This window comes from Mesoplodon mirus, assembly GCF_964341445.2.
Source record: "Mesoplodon mirus genome assembly, chromosome: 9".
Lineage (NCBI taxonomy): Eukaryota > Metazoa > Chordata > Mammalia > Artiodactyla > Ziphiidae > Mesoplodon > Mesoplodon mirus.
Genome location: NC_138985.1, coordinates 83,370,040 through 83,392,895, shown reverse-complemented (window position 1 = coordinate 83,392,895; position 22,856 = coordinate 83,370,040). Strand labels below are relative to the sequence as shown.

The window sequence follows — 22,856 nt, the reverse complement described above, 5'->3', positions numbered from 1 at the left end:
GTACTGTATTTGATTGTCATGTATCAATGCTTCCTTAATGTGAGACCTCCTTGTAAATAAAATAGGGAAATCAAAATAAAAAAGCCCTGCCCAATCACTTATGAAACAACTAGTGAGCTGCAACAACATTAGAAGCTGAGCAGAAACTACTGAAATTGCCGTAAGAGAAAGGATGAGAACCATCACGTGTGTCAAGACGTTAATTCATAAAATAAATGTTCAAAACTGCACTCTCCCAAAAGATTTCTGAAGTGAGCCTTACACTGATTCAGAAAATACTCAGCAGACTACAAAAGTTTTTTTTTAATTATCAAGGGCTAACATTCGCGAATTCTTTTGCAATCATGTCAAGATGTTCATGTTCCAGTTTGTACCTGATTTAATAATATTACAGTTGAGACCAGTCATTTACAATCCTAGAACAAGGAAGAAATGTCCAGAAATTAAAGAAAGACATGGGAAACATTCTTTCACATGCATAAACTCAAAGCATCGGTTAAAGAATTCCAGCAGCGGTTGCTGTTATATCCCTAAACAGAGTAACTGAAGGAAACTCAAAATACTAAAGTTCACCTGGAACAGTTAATGTGTTTGTGCCAATTATTCCAGATGAGGCAAACTGGCAATCTGGTTTTTGTGCACCTGCCAATGTCAGTTGTGTATACACACAAATGTGATAGCCCTTATTTTATTTTATTTCATAGGTTCTCAGTGGCGGGGGTGGCGAACAACTCATCCTAAGATGGGCAGCATCCTGTTCCAAGTGTCTCTCCAAGGAGGTCATGGCGACTGCATTATTTACTCTCTGAGGCTCAACCTAAGCCAGACAGTAAGCTGTTTTCAAACCTCGTTCAACAGCCAAGGTTATTAACTCACAACACTCAAGTTCTCTCACTTATGAAGTCTTAATGTGGTATCCCCTAGGTCACCTTCATCTCCAACCCCTTCTTCCCTTCTCCACTTTCACCATCAATCACCCCACCCCAAGGACACATGCTCAGAGTCAGGCTGCCCTGCAGGTGTCTTCAGATCTGTCACCCAGGGATAGTCCTGACTAGTCCTGAATTTTTCCTTCCTCTCTCACCTGCTTGAAAACTTACCTGTACTTCTGTCTCTGCATTATGGTCCTTACTGTGAGACTGCTAACTAGCTAATCTTTGCCAAAGTGTTCATGGATGAGACTGGTCGAAACTGTAGTCCACCAGGAAACTGACGGATCTTCATTTTAACACGGGCCCTCTGGAGGTAGGTGACTTCTCCCAAATAGTGATGCCAATGTCAAAAATGTCACACTTCATGGACAGTGATTTGGGGGAAAGCAGTCTGCTATACATCTTAAATAACTCCCAAGTAGACAGCTATTGTATCTAAATGAGGAATTGCCTTAGGTTTTGGTCAGGTAAACAGTTCTGACTTACTACTGAATTTACTAAATGTATGACTATTTTGAAGATTTTTTTTAATATTGAGAAGATTTATAAAATATACAGGCTTCAACTCTTAATCGAATGAAAAGTAAGCAAGAACTAATTTACTACATTTTCTAATTAGTTTTAAAAAGTGCAACAAAGCAAAGTCACTTAATAGTACTTATTTTAACAAACCTGAATGAAGTCAAATATGGTAAGAGGCAGAAGATCATCCAAAACTGCTATATCTTTGGAGAATCTATTAAGAATCCCACCTATAATGTGAAGAAAAATTCTTCAAAAACTAGTAATCTTAAAAATACATATCAATATTTGATGAATTTGATACATTTGGATCACAGGAGAAGCATTCAAAACTCAAATATAAATGAGTACATAATCATATATATATATACATATATATATATATATAATGACGTAGACAATTTTAGTACAAGGATTCTAAGTTGTACAAAGATTCTAAATAACTCTGTGTTCAATTTACTGTCTCCTACTTTTATTTTTATTTTTTTAAATTTATTTATTTATTTATTTTGCGGTATGTGGGCCTCTCACTGTTGTGGCCTCTCCCGTTGTGGAGCACAGGCTCCGGACGCGCAGGCTCAGTGGCCATGGCTCATGGGCCCAGCCGCTCCACGGCATGTGGGATCTTCCCGGACCGGGGCACGAACCCGTGTCCCCTGCATCGGCAGGCGGACTCTCAACCACTGCGCCACCAGGGAAGCCCATGTCTCCTACTTTTAAACTTCTATAAAATACAGATTGCTATAAGATTCAGGCAAAAACCAAGGTCTTTAATAGAGCCCTATCACAAATTATGTCAGGAATAGGCACAATCCTATTACTACAGTCTCCCATTTACAAGCCTGAGTTTAGTAATAATTTTCTGGATATGCTCTCATCATTCCCTTATATCTGTATTTTGTAATATAGAGCCTCCCTATCCTTCAACTTCCACACCTTTCTAAAACATACCTCAGCAGAACCCGTGGCTGCTCTCAACCCCTTCCTGCCCACCATGTGGACCTCCTTTGCCATGTCCTCCTTTTCTACCTTCTTCACTGGCAATCTAAGCTTCAGTCTGTCTTCTAAATTAACAGACTCACATTTGTAAGTCTGATCATTTTTTCCTTCCATGAAGAAAAGTTACACATGGAGTGCTAGGTGCCAGGCACAATGCTAGGCACTGAGATAACAGAGGTGAATAAGCCTTGCTCCTTGCCCTTGAGGAATACATTGTCTAGGGGTGAGTTAAACCTATAATTAGATAAAATATAACATAATACTGTACAAAGTGATATTGAATCTTATCATTTACCCCCCCCCATTTACTGCAGGATAAAGTCTAAAATTCTTAGTTTAATATTTAATACCTTCCATGATTTGGCCTTAAACTACCCTAGGTACAAGCTTCCTCTTCTCAAACATTGTTTCAAACTGGCTTATTGTTTAAATACACTTTATACTCTCCTACCTCCTTGCCTTTTCCATGTAGCTCCTCTGCCTGAAAACCCTTTCCTCTCATGTCTACATGTTAAAATCTGTCTCCTTCCTAGCCCAACTCAAATGCCTCTCCTGCAAGGAAGCATCAATTTTTGCACCAGCTCAAATTAATCCCTTCTTCCTCTGGACACACTTAATACCTTTAATACATCTTTACAGCACTTCTGTGTTGTAATAATTATATCCATGCTGTACAGCTGCTTGTATACATGTCTTATCTCTTTTTTCTAGACTGTAAATTTCTAGAGGTCATTGGAGCATGTCACATTTATTTTGTATCACTCTGAGCCCTCAGCAAAAAGCCTTATGTAGGAAGAATTAAATTATTTTTTTATTTGTCACTATCTCCTTGCCCTTACCAATGATATTTTATTTAGCATATTTAATTAAACATATTTGTATATCTTTTCATAAATGAATCAAAAATTGAAAAAAAGTAGCGTATGGTATTTATTCTGTGTAGAAAATGAAAGTTGCTTTGGTAAAAAAAATATATATATACATACATCATTCTAGTGCTTAGTATATTTCAAATGGGAAACAATAGAAAGGGAACAACAATGGGGAACTGGATTTATTTCCTGTTGGCTATGTAACAGGCTAGTAGATGATGTCTTTTTTTCATTCTCACAATGATCTTCTGAGATAATTATTCCTTTCCCCATTTTACAGATGCGGATGCAAAGTCTCAGAAGAGTAACTTGTCCATGATCATCACTCTTATGAGGACAAGCCAGACCTCAAACAATTCCCATGCTTCTTTCATTATATCTCATTGCCCATTTCTCACTGCTAGAATCCTGGGCAAATCCCCTACCTTCTCAGGATCTCAGTTTTCTCACTTAAAAAAATGAAATCATTGGATCAAAGTAATTGGGCATTCTCTTTTAGGTCTAAAATTTCTTAGCTCTAAAACAGAAGCGTGGTGATGAGTATATCCAAATGAGGCAAGGCTTTAGTGATACACAAGGGCTTAAAAGAATAAATATAAGGAAGATCTTCTTGAATACTAACACTGAAATGTTTTACCCAGAAAAAAATGATGGATAATTCTTATCTTGAGATTTTTAGATACATATCACTCTAAAAATCTCGGTCTTGGAATTTATTCTTTCCTTCATAATCAAATGTTCCTGTGTCTACCTCCTCTTCCTTGTCTGGATTCTTCCAGGGCAAGAACTGTGCCTTATTCATCTTTTCATACCAGTTCCTGGCTTAGTGCCATAGAAAGTAAGTGTTCAACAGATTTCTGTAAGAATAAAACTTGGGAGATTCCTTATTAACCTCAGATTCTTTAAATGTGAATTTGTCTAAAGGGGAATCAATAAAATTGATTACTTTCAAAGTAACTTATTGTCCTTAGTTTTTACAATCTTTGGTCCCTTTATTTCACTGCTCTTACTTTCTGTGGCATTAATTATTTTTGTTGCGGTATAATTGACAAAAAAATTGTAAGATATTTAAAGTATAAAACGTGATGATTTAATATATGTATACATTGTGAAAGGATTCCCTCACTGAGTTCATTAACACATTCATACCCTTTCATAGTTACCTTTGTGCGTGTGTGAGTGAACATTTAAGTTTTATTCTCTTAGCAAATTTCAATTATACAGGACAGTGTTATCAATTATAGTCACCACATTATACATTAGATCTTCAGACCTTACTCATTTTATAACTGACAGCTTGTATTCTTTTACTAACCTCTATGATAGTGTCAAAAATACTTAAAAAAATACATTTGGGATCCACCCAACCCATTTAAAACAACCCTGAATGAATTTATGGGATCATCTTTGAACAGTTACATGAAACAAGATTACTCTACCTCATCAAAACACTTTATTAGTAAAAGAATCTTAGAATTTTTTTGATCACTTCAAATCTTCTCCTCTTTTAAACAACACTATACATTGGCAACAAGATGCTTAGAAGGGAGCTATATCAAATATCTGAATAGAGAAGAACAGCTGACTCAGAAGGGCCTGCTTCTGTTGCTACAGCCCCATCAGCATCATGTCCTAACAAACTGAGCTACTCTAATTAACTGATACAGAAATATGAGGAGTGACGGTATCTGAGAACCTGTAATACCTGAGACAGGTACATGCCAGTCATAAGGAAGCTCAACAAAGGGTAGATGCCTGCATGCAAAAGCCAGTGCTACTACTAGAAAACCAACCAACTCACAGGCCCTGTTTGTGGAGGAGCAGCAGCTTCATTTTGTACACCTAGTCAAGTACCTGCTTTCAACGTGTTGAGTGTTGACATAGGGGCTTGAAGAACAGACTGCAACATTTTGTGGTGTAGTATTTTTGAGACTGTGATTAGAGTATGCACCAGTGGTAAACCTCTGAAGAGTCCCAGAGCAAGCAAAGTGTCAGCTACTCCCACATAAATGTAAAAAACATAATACGAGCTGGTGTTGGTGATGACCACTGCATAACTGTTATTTGCACTCTTAGTACTATTCCCTTTGTCTTGAGGAGGTGTTCTGTAAAGCAAAAGGAAATTGTTATCAGGCAACCAAACTTTCCCACTGAATTTCCAATACATGTAAATGATGCTGAATTTGAGTCTAAAGAAACACAACATATTTCATTAGCAGAGCTTATGCCTTTAACCTGAAGGACTTACTATTGCAAGAAAGTAGATTAAGTTTTTAACCATTGAAATAGATAAAATTTCAAATACTCAGAGAAAATACTAAGTGTGCAAGGTTGTTTTAAATATTGTTATTGCATTTTATGGAAACTAAGCACAACTAAATCCTTTAAAAATTGGTAAAGAGCTGCAGGAACTGCACATGCTCACAATTTTAAACAAAAGAACTCAATTTTCCACTACAGTACTGTGGGGAAATGAAGCAGAGTGGCTATTACAATAATTAATAAGACCCAAATAATCAATAGAAACAAAATACAATCCACAATAGGACATGGAATACTCACTTTGGAAGCAGCCACAACACAACCAAAGAAACAGCCACCTGGAATGGAACAATAAACACTTGATTTTTTTTTCCAGCATCTTCTCCTATTTTCCCCCACCCACTTCTAATTCCACCATGACTAACATTGAAATATATACAATTTCATTTTCCTTTGCTTTACTTTCCTGGGTCCAGCAGCTGCAATAATTGTTCTAAGAACCACTATTTGAAGTGAGAACATGTTAAGCTAATGGAATTCAAATTTCACTGAATAAAATACTTTTCCATTTCTCTCCTTCATTCAACAGGAACTGTTCATTGAACCTCACAGGAGAGCTAATATTGCAGTTAAACATTTTAAATAATAAAGTTTGTTTCTTATGAAGAGATTACTTTCAGCCTGCTGGCAGATAATTTATCTGGTTGGTGGCTATAAATAATTTCATTTGTCATACAATGATTATGAGGGACATAACTATAAGACCAATTAATTATTGGAAAAGATGAGATATATATTTATGAAAACCAGTTAAAATCTCAAAAGTGTAAAAATTCATGGTTTTTGGGTGGGTGGTGGTGGGATGAATTGGGAGATTGGGATTAACAGATATACACTAATATGTATAAAACAGATAACTAATAAGAAGCTGCTGTATACAAAATAAAAAAATAAAATTCTAAATGAATAAATAAATAAATAAATTCATGGTTTTTGAATAAAGATAAGGTGCATTCAGGTTAAAACACACACTATTGGCACTATTTGGGCTTTCTCAAGGTGGAAACTTTTGGTTGAAGAACAAATGTTCTATCCCATAAATAAACCAAAAAAAAAAAGTTTAACAACCATGATTTTTTTTTTAGTTTCTGTGTTATTTAAATGATCTGTACTCTGTTCTATTTCAATTTGGCACTGCAGTCTCCTAAATGCTGTGGGAAAACAATCTTGTGATGATACCAACACAATTATAACACCAGAAATATTTACATAATTATAAGACTGAAATTATACAATTAGCCCGATAATAACTTTAACAAAGAATCAAATAGAAAAAAAGGAGAAATTGTAAGTAAAATAATTTGAAAATGAACACAGAGTAAAAATAAATAGGGGAGAAACAAATACATTTGGTATAAGAAATCTATCTCTTATTTCATAATCAGTTTATCTTAAGTAACAGTACCATATAAAAATTATGGAGAATAATTAGCATTAAGAAATTACATTATGAAGTTCTATACTTTAAATAGTATACAATTTTAGGTAAATTTGCATAGCAGATAGGAGTATAATAATGAAAAATCTAATAGCATCATTCTCACTTTCCTACTTTTTTTCATTATACACATAGCCTCCATGAACCATATTAATAAAAAGAAAAACCACCTTTGTTTCCTTGAAATTCAAGTGAATTCAAAATGACAAGAAACACAGCAATAATCTAGCTATTTCAAAAGTCTTTGTTCCAGTACAAATGTTTTCCGATTTCCTAAGACTAATCAAATTACTCAAGAACCTAGATAAGGGTATATTTCTGAGTGACTCTTTGGTTATTATAGTCCCTCTTTGTTCCAGTGAAAGAACTGTCAATATTGTTGGCATTCCAACCTTCTCTGAATGTGAGTAAATCCCAGAAATAAATATTTTATAATATTTACAATAACCAAAGCAGTTGTTCAAAGACACTGGTCTAATCAGTGTAATATAAAGTTATTTCTTGGCTCTTGTGAATAGAGACCACTTGCAGAAGAGACCACGTGTGGAACCACCAACCCAAACTACTTTTATTGACTGGAACAAAAACATTTCCAAGGACTTGACATAATGACTTTAATGAAAATGTCTGGGGCATATAGAAACAATTAAGCAAGCAAGTTCTAACATTTAATTTCCAAAATGTTTGAGGTTATAAAGTTCATACAGTTTGTGATAGAGTGACAGTCCTGAAAGATTAGAGGAAAAGCAAAAAGGTCATTATTTTCAGCTCTTTCAGGGTTTTAGACATCATTCCATATCACATAGAAAATGGTCCTGTCTAGATCAGCACTGTCCAAGAGAAATTTCTACAAAAATAGAAATGTTCAATATCTGCACTGTTCAGTATCATTGCCACTTAATACACATGGCACTTGATCACTTGAAATGTGGCCAGTGTGGGTGACTGAGGAACTGAATTTTACATTGTGTTTCATTTTAAATAATTTCATTTAATTTACGTGGTCATACATTGCTGGTGGGTGGCTACTGTACTGGACAGTGCATGAACAGACTAAAACTGTTAGTGAGATAGAGGTGTAGCCAGAGTATTTATTATATACCCATGCTAGGTATCAGGAGTCTGATGATGGTGTTCTCTAAGGATAGATCCACAAACAGTCAACATGATGATTCACGAACTTTGCAAATGACCGCAAATGAAAAAGAAGTAGCCAGTATTTAGAAGCTAGGTCACAATTTAAATTATATAGATAATTCGTCTCTATGATTTAAAAAATAATGGCATGTCAGGGATAGAATATACAGCATATACATATGGAAAGAGAAATTAAGTGCCTCTTTCTGAAAGACTTATTTGCTAAGTGAACTAGTAAACATCTTCGGAGACGTGACAGATGAAGGTTGATCATCTATATAGTAAAACACCAACAGTATGATTTCAAAAATAAGATGTGATGGAGAACTAGAGCAAGAATATATTCAAGACTTAGGAGGAACCCTACCATGACATAACCTGGCTAGGTACAAGTTTGATACTCACAATGAAAGAAAATAGGCGTGAAAAGAGAAGAAAACTGCCAAGGCCAGGTATAGAAAAGGTTCAAAAACGTGAATACAACCAAATGAGGTATAATGGTCCAATATTCTATCATGAAGAACTTTAATGAACTACAAAAAAGACACTCCTAAATACTTCACTGTGGAATATCTTCAGAGGCCTTTAAATATGACTTAAAGGTTCTAAACAGTCTGGATGCTGAGCCTAGTTAATAACAGCAATCCTTTCCTGTCATAACAGATATTTCGGCCTCCCTTCGTGTCCCCATCCAATCCATTTTCCATATAGTAGACAGAGTGATCTTTTTTAAAGCATAAAAAAGTCATATCATACCCTGAATGAAGCCTTTCAGAGGCTTCCTCTTGCATTTAAAATAAAACCCAAATTCTTTACTTCAGCCAATGGTTCTGCAAACCTGTTTCTGGCCTACTTTTCCAATGTCACCACATGACATGCCACTCACTTCTCTCTCCCACTGTTCCAATTGTGCTGGCCTCCTCGCAGTTTCCATAATTTATCAAACTTTTCCAAGTCCTTTGCATTTGCCCCAGTTTCTGCATGTCTGAGTCCTTCTTATCTTTCCGGTGTCAATGAAATGTCATTTCGTCAGGAAGCCTTCCCTGTCTACCCTCCTTTGCCCAGCTTTATATTAGCCCACTGTTTATTTCCTTCTGGCACTTATTACACTCTGTGATTATTTCCATCAAAATGTATTTATCCTCTGTCCTCTTTCCTACTGTAGCCTTAGCGTCTAAAACAATGCCTGATAAACGGTAGGCATTCGGTAAATCTGTACTTAATAAATAAAGGAAGGGATAAATAAGAGTATACTTAAATAAAAAATACAGGGACTTCCCTGGTGGCATGATGGTTGGGACTCTGCATTCCCAATGCGGGGGGCCTGGGTTCAATCCCTGGTCAGGGAGCTAGATCCCACATGCATGCTACATCTAAGAGTTCGCCTGCCACAACTAAGACCAAGTGCAACCAAATAAATAATAAATAAATATTTTTTAAAAATAAAAAATACCCATGTCAACAGAGAGAAATTATATACTAATCACATAGAAAACATTTAAAAAAGCATAACATATCATGATATGTTATGTAGGATAAAGATAAAGAACCGGAACCAATTCATTCTATAAGTTCTGTACAAATGTAGAATTCAGAGCTCTTCCCAAGTCACACAAGGAGATCTGTGTGTAAATGACTACCATTAAAATAGTACTGGCATTTTGAGTTTTCACCAAAGGAGCACAGCATTATGAATGTTCTGCTAACATAAGTACATTAGTGTATTCTATCTGCACACTCTGTTTTGTACTTCATGGTATACACAGCATATAGAATTATGCCTGACGTACTGAAAGAACTAAAAAAATATGTGTTGAATTAGTAAGTGGCTGAATGAATGACAGGCAGTAATAGTAAAGTGACACCTTTTTATGACTTAATCGCAGATTTCAATGCTTTGCAGGTTAAATCACGCCCTAAAACATAGACACCTGCTAAGTAATGCTGCCTTAAAAGTATTACTTTTAAGTATTTACTTTTAAGTATTACTTTTAAGTATTACTTTTAAGATAATACTTAAAAGTATTATCAATAAAGGTATAACTATCATTAAGGTATTATGGGAGCACATATTGCATATACTAATAATGTAAAGTCACCTAGTGATTCCTCATTAGCAAACAGAAGGGAAATCATAAGGGAATAGTATATAGCAGTTCTCTGACACTTTTCTTAAAACTCTCAGGAATAAAAGGACTAAACTGGATCTTCAGATACTCCAGGCAACAATGATACCCTCTGGTTGTTGTAAAAGGAAGGAAGAAACTGCCTCCTACTGTATAATTTGCATTTCTTCTCTATCTAGTCAATGCTGTACTGCCAAGTTAGAGCACTAGAGAGACCAACATAATAGAAATTTAAAAGCCTATATCCCTGGTGCTAGTATCTAAGAACTTAACAGAAGATATTGTTCTATGGTAAAGAAAACAGTACAAAAATATAAGGTAGACTGACTCCTTTATCAAAATGACACTCTAATGATAATTGGTAACAGAGCAGACCAAACTAATTTTTTCAGTTTAGCACTTTGAAGAAATAAAAAATTTATTACTTTCATACTCTAAAAGGGAAGTTTATTGAAACTACTCTATAAAATTATAAAATCTAGATTGAAGTTTTAGTATGAAAACTAAAAATGGGTACATCACTTCCACAAAGGAAGAAATGTGTCTTAACTTTTCTTTAGGTTCTCTGATCATGTTGAGTATGAGGCTCTAAATAAAGTTTAAAAGACCTAAACTATCTTCCTGGATTAGCACTTGTACCATGATGCAAAGCACATATGAGATATTTCAATGGTAATGAGAAGAGGCACATTGGTATTAAGAAAGGAGCTTAGTCTAAAAGTAAAATTATGTAAATTTTGATTCAAAGATGTGACAGAATTGTGAACATCTGAATGATTTGTTTAGCTATATAGCTGTGCACATGATGAAAACAATTACTGTTTTTCTACTATCACCAAGTTTTTGTTATTCAAAAGTTTGAGAACCAGTCAATTGGCAATGCCTTCAGGATACTGGGCCAAAAAACGCTCATAATTTTTTATATTATTTCTTGCCTAGAAAATGACATTACTGGTTTTTTTGTCCATTAAAAAGAAAAGTTTTTGCAATAATTGTGAGAGCTCAACTAATAATGGGAAGTTATACAACATTTACATCCTCTGTTGTAGTTTGGTTTCTAGCCTAAAGACAAAGGACCACTGTCTTCTTGAGTAAGTGAGCTAATAATATTGTACACATGTTTAGTGGCTCGATGCTCAGTCTCTAATTAATTAACTATACTGTGTTGAAAGGCACGTAAGTTCAGCTCTACAGCTCTACATGGGACAAGGGTCCTGTAATTGAACATAAATCACCACCACATTCAGATAGGACCATTTTTTCTCATAAAGCTAAACTGAAGACAGTCAAGTAATGTTGATCTTTCAATGAAAAGGTTCAAATCATTAACAATGACAAAGGGCTGGTTTGAGATTAACTGTGGCACAAGACTGAGTTTCATTCCATTAATGTTGGTCATTTGGCATGATTGGCAGAGGTTAATGAGGTATATTAAAAATACATTTCAACGCAATTTTCATTACCTCACATAAGAGTCTCAAGTTACTCAACCCCATGGTTTTGTTAAGTTGTAAAAGGAATTATTGAAATTTTCACTGTATCTCTGTCATGGACTTGTTCACCTCAAACTAGCTTGAGCTTTATAATGATGATAGACATTAAGGATATTAGTAAGAATAGCAATTAGCATTGCTCATTATATGCCAAGCCCTACAGTAAGTGCTTTATAATCATGATATATTTTAAGCCACAAAAATGACCTTTGAAATTGGTACTATTACAACCTCCATTTTATAGATGAGGAAACTGAGGCTCAGAGAGGTTAACTAACTTGTTCAGTGTCATAGTGTTAATAACACATAATTAGAATTCACAGCCAGATCAGTCTGAGTCCAGAGGTGGCACTATGCAATACTGCATCTCACAGTCAGCCTCCATTTGTTTTATTAATTTAAAATAGTAGTAGAGCAAAAGAAGAGATATCATCAAAACTCAAAGATCAAATGGAAACCAACACTTTATAGGTGAAGTGGTATGTACAACTTTTGGTACATACCTTTAATATTTTACACTACTTTACTTGGTCAAGGAGGAGTGATAATATTTTATGTAGACTACTTAACTGAGGTTAGAAGCAGCCTAATAAGACAATGATGTAATTTTAAGTTTGGGTTTCAGGTATGTATATAATTGTACACCCTCAGGAGAGGCAGTACTTCACCTGAGTCATTTCTCCCCTGAAGGCAGCCTGGGCCTTTATGTTGGATTCAGGCTGTATATTAGGACACATCCAGCAGTATCCTCCGAGATAAATATCTAGAGTAGTCATTCACAGGCTGAATCCAATCCACAGATGAGTTTTTTTTGTACCCACGTAGTGTTCATTTGTTTGTTTTACTTTAACCAACTACCCACACTTAAAAATGGGAAATTTTTATAGAAAAAATCTGTATTTTCATCTTATGTTGAAAAATAAGAAGGCTTAGCGAAACTGATTCCCAAACCCCTCATGGGAAGTCCTTGGCTAGTGTTGAGTTACGACTGCCCCCATTTGACAATTGGAGGGCAAATATTCTCCATCCAGCCTCAAAGCCACTTCACCCCTAGACATCCTCTGCCAAGCCTCTTTTCGCATTTAAGTGGCTGCTCCTGATCTAGAGAAAAACCTCATTCACCAACCAGCTTCAGAAACCTCTTACCTTAATGCAGAACTGAACCTGTGACCTACCGCCCCCCTTTTATTTTAACCTGGGGATGTGAAGGCCAGCAGCAGCATGGTAAAGAGACCATGATGGTGGCACTGAAGACAAAAGAATTCTGTAAGCAAATGGGTGATTTGAATCTCTGAAAGGCTTGTTTAAAATGATTTCTAAGCCACTAATATATATTTATTTTATTTTGTGAGAAAATAGTCTTTTAAAGGTGGTGATTCATCTCTGGCATATTTAATAATGCCATATCTAGAGTCAAATGAATTTAATATTTAGTACAGAATAATTTTCATTGTTTAAATTCAATGCATATAAAGACATTCTACTTTGAGGTTTTGAATGTCTCAATTAAAAACTCTTCATGTAGAAGACATGTGCTTAAGTATATTTTATATGCTATGTATGAAGTAATAAAATATCAATAGAAGAACTATACATATCATTATGATATAAAATTTCATATATACATATACACTTATATTTATGTATATATATACATTTATATGTGTATATATATATACATATATCCTTCCAAACTATTCCTAATTTAACTTTAAATCACATTAATATTTAATAACAGAAAATTCTTACCTCAGCCAGAAAAATGACTAAGCACCAAATTAGCACAAAAATTAAGTTCTTGTGGACAGTAATATATCGAAGGTATGTGTTCCATGTAGTCACTGCTGGTATGTTCTCCACATCATCAAAAAAGCACTCCTGAAAAAAAGAATCATGGTTATTACAATGAGACAATACAGGTTCTCACCAGCACTGTGGTTTTATTTTGAATGTGTGGAAATAAAGGAATATTACTATTTGAAACTAAGTGAATTTCAACAAATATAAACCATTATGAATGACACATGTGATGTCACTCCACAGCCAATATAATGTCCACTGGAGCAACATAGCTTTTTGAAAAATAAGAAACACTGTGATTCTTCAAACTCTGAATGTAATATTGCTGATAAAACAACTGTATTGTTTTTGAACAATTTTACCATTTTAATGCTTAACAGTGTCACACATTTTATCAAATAAATGGTACCAGCAAACTGAAGCTTCCCAGAACCGTCCTTGACTTAACTTTGAGAGCTATAGTTCAATAATTTGAAAGAGAGAAAATCCAGATATTTCAAAGGGAAAGGATAGTTTTGTTTCTTATAAAGTCAACAAAATTCACAGAAGAAGCACTAGAACATCAAAGAAAGGGTCCTAGGAAATTGGAATATGACACACTGGTTAGATGTAAAAATTTTTGAAGTCAAGTAAACCTGTATTTGAATCTGGACTCTATCATTGACTTCCTAGGAGCTGCTTGAATTCAGGCAGCTGAACTTCTCTAAAATTTAGTTTCCTTATCTATAAATGAGGATAATGAGAAGTACCTTCTAAGAATATGCTCATGGCACTAGAAGCAATCAATAAATACTATTATCAGTCGAAGTGATCATTCTTTACGATTAAACTTATAGAATCACGTTTGAGAAATTCATTCAGATAGGTATTAAAACCATACAGATAAATTATCTTTTAGGAAACCTTTTTTAAGATTATAGAAACACTGAAAGTATGTATTTTAGAGATCATCTATTCTGTTCCCTCATTTTACAAAGAAAGAAACTTTGGCCCAGAGACATTAAATGACATGTGACTTGCCAAAGGTCATACTACTCTTAATTGATCTATGCTATTAAACATATCAATTTATTACAACACTGTTTCATCCAAGGCACTTAAGGAATTTTTCTAGTTTAAAAAAAAAACCCTCCTCTTTTCTACTGCCTATTTTAAGAATAAAAGCATTTTATTCTTTAGAACTTAATACAAAAGACTTTCTACCTGAACGTTGACACTAGTATATGTTGAATTTCACACACCTTCTTTAAAAGAAAGCTGCCCAGAAATCCTATGTATAATGCAAATTTAAACGATAAAAAAGCTCACATTAACTAAATTCAGGCAAGACTGATGTATAAGCCAGAATGTTAGTCCTGTTGAGGGACTAGATGTTTATATACCTTATAGAGGCTACCTGCATACAGAAACATTTCTTTGTCTCTCAATAACTGAAGCTATTATTTGTTTATATATTTGTTTTCACTCCACCTCTTCCCACAGAGGTTTTAGGAGGGTAATGAAACAGATTTATAATAATTCATAATTTTTCTCATTAATGATTATCACTGCTTAGTAAAGGACTCAATATTAGTCCTTGCTTTGACTTAACAATACATCTTACAGTAAGAGACATCACAAAAGGAAATAGTTGATTCTTTCACATTTCGAAGTTGCTTACATAATTTACATACTTTGGACTTTGGGAATCTTAAAAATAAACCTCATCCTAAACTCAAATTTGAGTAAGTTTTGCTACAGAGTATGTATTACATCCCACTCTTTGTGGCCAAAAGAAAAAAAAGAAAGGAAAAAATGGAAACACCACACTGATTACTTATACGCACCCTTAAATCTTCTTCATTAATTTCTTCACTTATTTCCAAGCCAGTATCTTGAGATAACCGTCTGGAATATATATCTATTTCAGTTAAGCTCGCCTGAGGGGCCAGTGACATTTTTCGTGTGGATGTCGCTGTCTTTCGGTGAATGCTTTGACCTTGGTTCACTGCGGAGCAGGTCATAAGGTTCAGGACTGACTGCCTCCTTCGTCCCTGAAATGTGGGACTAGCACTGATCATGTTGCTCCGATGCAGGAGCGCCTCTCCCAGTTCAGAACCGGAAACTAAGGATAGTCTTCTCTCTAAAGGCTCAACAGAATCTTCTTCGATGCCATTCATTTGTAATGGAGTCTTCTGTACAATTGAAAATTTCCTCACAGAGCTGATTGAATTGAGAATGGAGTTCTTCCTTTTTTCACCAAACTCTCCAGTCTGTTTAAAAGATTGCTTTTTCGTTTCATTCCAGGACACAGAAGTATCTCCTTCTAGTGAGAAACGCCGTAAAGTCTCAGTTATGATTGAATTTCTTCGTTCTGCAGTAAACTGGTCAAAAGTGTCACATCCCATGAGCTTTGAGCTGAAGTCGGGCCGTTGATTTTGTAATTCAGAAAATGTCCCATAAAAATAGCTGCTACCTTCATGTAAAATTAATATTTTGTCAGCTTTCTTTAAATGTTCCATTTTAGAAGTGACCAAAATCCTAGTTTTGTTAGCCATCAATTTACAGACACAGCTTTAAGAATATAAAAATATATAAATATTAATTTTATAAACAATTTATTACAATAGTATATATATTGCATTTTAACATTTTATTAACCTATTCTTGTATAAAACCTCTACCATACAATGTTATTATTATACTTAAAATAAGTAAATATTCAATAGTAACTAATTTGCCCTTCTTGAATTATTATGTCATGAAATACTGTATTACTGAATTATTATAGTATGCTACAGTATAAAGTTGAGTGTTAACAGACCTAGAATGAAATTAAATATCTGATATTAAATAAACATTTGACTTTGAACGAACTGGTTACCCTCTGTGTCATGGCTGATTCATCAAGAAAATGAGGGAATCGTTAGATGACCTTTAAGATTCCTTAGGGTTTATATTTCTATGTGTCTTCTAAAATGTCAGAGCTTTCTTGTTCTTTAAATTTTCTACTCATTTCCTTTTATATTTTAAGTTGACCACCAATTTTGTACTTAAGAGCTTATATTAAGACTAATTTTATTTGTTTAAAACACAACAACAATAACAAACCTGAGAACTGGATGATAAATTTGACCCTCCTCCAACAAAACTTCCCTCTAAGTCTAGAAGTAAATCCTGACTAGAACCATCTAAGGGAGACCAATTTCTTTTTGGCATTAAACAATTTTATATTATATAATGATAGAAAGAGGTATCATTCTAGTCTATACTCTAACATACTAACATAACTAGCAAAGTTTATATTGGTAAGAAGGTACTTATAGTTACAGGATTATAAAAATAGTATCATAGGTATTAAATTTTGCTAAATTCTAGGAAAGGTGCTTCTAGGAAAAATACGGCCATTTTATACACACACAATCTACATCCTTATTGATTAAAATGAATCATGATAATTCTCTTAATAAACTACTTTATAGTCTATGAAATCATTTTGAAACCTTAAAATCAAGTTATATAACTAACTGTTCCTGTTAGGAACTTCACATACGTTGAGCCCCAATGGGAGCTCCAGTGAAATGTATACCCTGAGCTTTGTGTGACCGAGGAGAAGGTTCTGAAGGGGGTATTGAGGTAGATGAATAGTCTGAGCATTCACCTATATTAAAGCATTAAAACATTCAGTTTCTTTGGTTCCTTAAGAAGTTTACTACCTAAGGAGGAGATAAAATAAAATACTAACACGAAAAAAGTGAATAAAAAGTTTAAGTATAATAATCAATTAAAATAATATAAGCTATGTCACAAGACAATAGTACTATAAAAACCTACATAAATAGTGATTGTTAAAGTAATAATGGAAAAAATTGGTTCAGCATAAGGTGCACAGAAAAGTGGATGTGATCTTTAATCTTGACCGTAGAGGGAAGATCAGATTTGAATAAGTGGCTACATTACATTCTGCCATTCTGAGTCACAATGGTAGACATATTTCTCAAGGAGTAATATGCAGCCTATGGTGGTATAGTTGTTCCTTCTTGTCTTTTAGCATGAATAAGTTATTCAAAGAACATACCTTTCAAATATTTCTTTCTCTGTTAACACATCTAGGTACCCAAAAGGAGAGTCTAATAGGTACAAATCAGCATCTCTGTATACTGCTCTAAAAAGAAAATGGAAATGAAATTAGATTCCTTCAATATTTCCATGTCTTTTGGTATAGATTATTTTAAGTAAAGAACAAAAAGATAAGTCCTCTGTGATTTTTATGGCTTTTCACAATACTCCAAAAACTGCTGAAGTGGTTTTGCTAAATATAAGTGACATACACTTGAAGTTACAAAAGTTACAAACTGAATCACACCATACATACAATTTTAAATATTACCTTAAAAAAGAAAAAGAAAACCCTTTAACAGTAGTATCTATTTACAGCCAAGCACTATGCCACACGCTGGGAATACAATGGTAAAAATTACACAAGCTCTGCCCTCAAAGGTCTTGTTTTTTGGTGGGAAACAAAGAAGAATAGACTGTTTCAAACCTGTAAAATGTCAGAGACAGCAACTAAATTGCAGCACTTATGTGAAATTATTTTTTTAATATTTTTTCAGTGTTGACTGTTACCAACAAATTGATAACAGTGTTGTTATGGCTGTATGATTGACATTGCTCTTTGCTCCTTATAGTCTTAGTTTCTGGACCATACTCATAAAAATGCCACACAAGTGAAGGATGAAAAATTTGCAATGAAAATGTATACCCATATTATTTTATATTATAAAATTTTAGAAAATTTTACTATTTTCTAAGTTAAAAAATAAAATTTTATGAGCAAGTAAAATCTTCATTAAGTTGATCTTAGGACAGTAATAAAATGAAGATATGGTCCCATATGAACGGAAGTGAGGCAATTTCTTCATAACATTTAAATCTTTTCAGCTGTGGTTGTTAGTACCCTATACCTGTGCCAGTCACATAGCATTCAGTGTTTATGTATAATTCTGTAAAAAAGGAAACTGTGTTTAGTCAGCAGGTAACTAAGAGAAGTAATAATAATAATAATAATTAAAAAACAGAAATGACAAGAAGTCAAAGTAAAATCTAGAAGAACCTTTGCAGTGTAAATTATTTTTGAAGATAACACGTAAGAACTAGATAAAAGTCCCCCATCTAAATGTACCCTCGAGGGCTTTCTTCCCTTACTCAGCTCCTCTCTCTCTCCTACACATCTATGACCACAGTTTCTCAAGAGATCAGAAATAACATATTTATCATCCTCAAATGGACAACACATGACACATTCAGATCAGAATAGCAATAAACAATTATTTTCTTTAATGCCTCAAACTGTGTGCATTTTATAATAAAACTGAATCTTCAACTGGTAAATACAAACTCAATTCTATACTGAATGCCTGAAGCCATAGAGCATATCCTACCTAAATTTGAAATGAAATGTTTAAGACAAGTCTTACTTTGGCTCACAGATTAATCAACTTTCAGTTATTTAGAAACTATTATTTTGTCTGTGAATTATCCATAACTATTGATTTATTACTTGACATTGTAATCCCAAGATCAAGGTGTGGTTTAATGTAGAGTCAAGACGACCTGGTTAAAATTGTAACCCTAGAATTTCCCAGTGTGGATTTTGGCAAGTTAAGATCTAATCTCCTCATTTATCTCATTATCTCTTCCATAAGTTGGGGAGAACAATCCTTTTTTGGCAGAGTGATATGGGGATTAAGTAAAATTACACATGTACTCATGCACACCCAACCCAGAATAGTACTAGGCAATTGTAGGTGCTCAATGAGTTAGTTTCCTGTCCCAGCTTTTGAAAGCACAAGAAAGTAAGGGAAAGAAGCCAAAATATCAATAAGTCAAGGTGATTTCTTGCTAACAACTTCAGCAACACAGTAAGAAGAATTTTGTTCAAATAAAACTGGAGTAACATTTGCCATACCATATCACCAATAATTTTTTAAACTGACAGTTACAATTTAACCTCAAAGGTTTCTTCTTGACACAAGTTAACTATACATATACATACACTTCCCTTTGACACTTCAAAATGCTTAGGCCAAGAATGTCTCCACCAAGAGACCACCATAGCCCCCACTATGTTAGATGTGCTTGTCCTATGTATTTTTCTTTAAAGATTACAGACTTTAAGCTAAGTGACATCATTTGCCCTATTTCTGTCATGAGATTAATTAGTTATGTTGAAAATTTTGAAAATTTTGAAAATTTATGTTTATCTAAACCAAGAAGCATAAACAGAAGCCTAGAGCAGGTGTGCACATTTTGGGATGGGGCGAGCAAGGAACTGTATGAAGGACTAAATAAAAATTTACATCTTCTCTTTCCTGTGCTAGGCAGAGTGTCAGGGTTTTCCATTTGTAGTAAATCATATCATGAGGCAAACAAACACACACACCAACATAAGGGTATGCATTTTTAAAAAGCCATCAGCTTTATCAGACATGAATACTATATCATCAACTATAGTTCTTAAAGGCTATTCTTAACCTGCTACCTATAAGATCCTGGGCATTTTTCAATTCCAGAAACAGAATATAAAGAAATAGAGAATCATCTATAATTTTTTACATGCATGATATTTACAACAAATGCTCACTGGACCAATAATCAGATATTCACCTTGCTAAAGAAATTCTTGCTTGCTGACCTCCACTCAATGTGATTCCACCATCTCCAAGAACTATGTTGTCTTTCTCTGCAAATTTGGAGATGTCCTATTATCAAAAATAGACAGAGAGGAATTGTCAGTATGTTGGATCTGAATTCGAAAGGTACATTTTCCTTCAAATGCAATCGTATATCAGACTTCTGCTTTAACCACAGCAGAAATTGTGAACACCGCATCTCAGTTACTTTAAATGCATTTCAATTGCTCAAAACGTTGTTGAAATTTTATAAAGAAAACTTTCCTTAATTTTTCAAATGTTATTTATGATAATTAAATAAGAATTGGAAAATATCAGAAAGTAAAGCAAATGCATATGCATAGTTATGATATGTAAAGATGTGTGTATATCATCCATTGACCATTTTACAAACCCAAGTGCTATTAATGTGCTAAAGTGCACTTCCTTTCAATTTAAATTCACTCCTTTAAAAGGAAATTCCAAAAGATGAATAAACCTCCTAATAAGAGAAACTAAAAGAATACCATTTACAGCTCCCTGCAGTATCTAAGCATATTCAGTGACCAGGGGTACAAGGCATCTCTTTTCCACACTTCTCTCACCTACCCACCCAAACAACACAGCCTTCTCCCTCATCCATCCTCCCACCTCATTCTTATGTCCTCTCCCCATCCACTCTGTCTCTCCTGTCATCTCCCTGCCACACGTGTCCTGTCATCCCTTCTCCAGTTAATGAACTCTGTGGCAACAACCATGCTAGACATTGTGAAAGATTAGAATTTATAAGAAATAGTCCTCAAATTGCAGTCATTGTAAGTCTAACTTGGAAAATAAGCCATAATCCTGGAGAAAGCTAAAAAACATCCCAAGAATCAATTAACCATTTTAAGATAATAAAACAATATGCAATTAATTGGCAAATTAATTGTTCAGAATATAGAAGTATTGTAAAGTAGATAGAAAATGCTATAAGGCTTTCTGGAGTAGGTGAGGTTTGCCCTGAGACTTGAGAATGTGACGAGTTAGATGGATAGGATTCTCTCTTTAATTCAAAACAAGTTCTTTGCCTTTTCTTTTCTCATCCCCATACATCTTCTCTTTTCTTTTGTTACCACCTTCTTCTCTCTCCCTCTATTAAAAATACTCTTCCACTCTATTCCTCCTTTTTCTTTCACAATCTAGAAGCAGTACATCCGCTCTCCTTGAACTGACATGAACATTACCTGTATTTAAACTGTCAAAATGGTTACTTATATTGTCCACTTGTTTCTGTTACCCACCATATGAAAGTCAAATAGAACTTCATACACAAAACTGTAAACTCACAAAGCTGGTAAATTAGTACATGATCATTCGTATTAAGAGCTAGTTGGCAGCTCCTGTAGGCTTAGAACCATGCCAGCCACTGCCCCCAAGGAATGGTTGCTGTCAATACTCCTGAGCTAAGGGGACCAAAAAGGATCAAAAATGTGACTCAAAAAATGCTGACATGTTGGAGGAGATACAGCAGGACTCAGTGGAGCTAGCTACTCAGGCACTGGAGAAATACAACACAGAGAGGTCATTGAGACCCATATAGCACTGTGATGAGGAGGACCTTCTGTTGTTATGAGACATGTGAAACGAAGTGCTTCATTTCTTTCCACTGGACTGAATTTTTTTGTTCAACTCATGGACCAGGTCACATAACCAGGATTCCATCCAAATAACAAGGACTACAGATAAATTCCACACCCGAGGTCTTAAATCTCAGTCTCGCTAAGGGAGCATGTCCAGGAGCACCTCAGCCTTTAAGCCTTTAGTGAGCAGTTCTATGCAGCACAACCTCTGTACTCAATTTAGAGCCATTAGTAAAATGGCTCACATGTGTATTTCTTCTCTGCTGCACCATACTTTCCTTCCTCATATCCCATTCCCTTTTAAAAAAAATAAATCTTTTAGAGGAAAAGAAAGAATAATTTATCTTATATGAATAGATTGAGTGCAGGCTTTTGTAAAGGGGGCACATTTTCTAACACAATCTTTTTTTTTTTTTTTTTGGCTGCGTTTGGTCTTCATTGCTGTGTGCGGGCTCTCTCTAGTTGCAGCGAGCGGGGGATACTGCTTGTTGGGGTGCATGGGCTTCTCATTGCGGTGGCTTCTCTTGTTGTGGAGCATGGGCTCTAGGTGTGCGGGCTTCAGTAGTTGTGGCTCATGGGCTCAGTAGTAGTGGCTCGCGGGATCTAGAGCACAGGCTCAGTAGTTGTCGTACACAGGCTTAATTGCTCCTCGGTATGTGGGATCTTCCCGGACCAGGGCTTGAACCCGTGTCCCCAGCACTGGCAGGTGGATTCTCAACCACTGTGCCACCAAGGAAGCCCTCTGGCACAATCTTAAAAAACCAGAGGTTGCTGGAATTATTGGAGTTTTTTTTTCGAATTTGAATTCAATACAGTATCAGTTAAATCAGTTTAAATTTCTATTTTTTTTTAAATTTAGAAATATCAGTAGTTATTTTGATGGTACGCTTATAACACTGTTACATTTAGGGGATTATAGATTTGGAGGGTGTAGAATCCT

The 22,856-nt window shown here is 34.8% G+C and overlaps 1 protein-coding gene across 1 annotated transcript in view; it reads right to left on the bottom strand.

Annotated features, from left to right (window-relative positions):
• CFTR (CF transmembrane conductance regulator) overlaps positions 1-22,856 on the bottom strand; it is a 187,313-nt gene that overhangs the window by 61,146 nt on the left and 103,311 nt on the right. The window contains exons 12-18 of the mRNA XM_082631970.1: positions 20,290-20,384; positions 17,699-17,785; positions 15,468-16,194; positions 13,591-13,719; positions 5,888-5,925; positions 5,180-5,430; positions 1,605-1,684 (exon numbers count right to left, since the gene is read on the bottom strand). Of these exons, the coding sequence (XP_082488096.1) occupies positions 1,605-1,684; positions 5,180-5,430; positions 5,888-5,925; positions 13,591-13,719; positions 15,468-16,194; positions 17,699-17,785; positions 20,290-20,384 (1,407 nt within the window). The remainder of the gene's footprint in view (positions 1-1,604; positions 1,685-5,179; positions 5,431-5,887; positions 5,926-13,590; positions 13,720-15,467; positions 16,195-17,698; positions 17,786-20,289; positions 20,385-22,856) is intronic.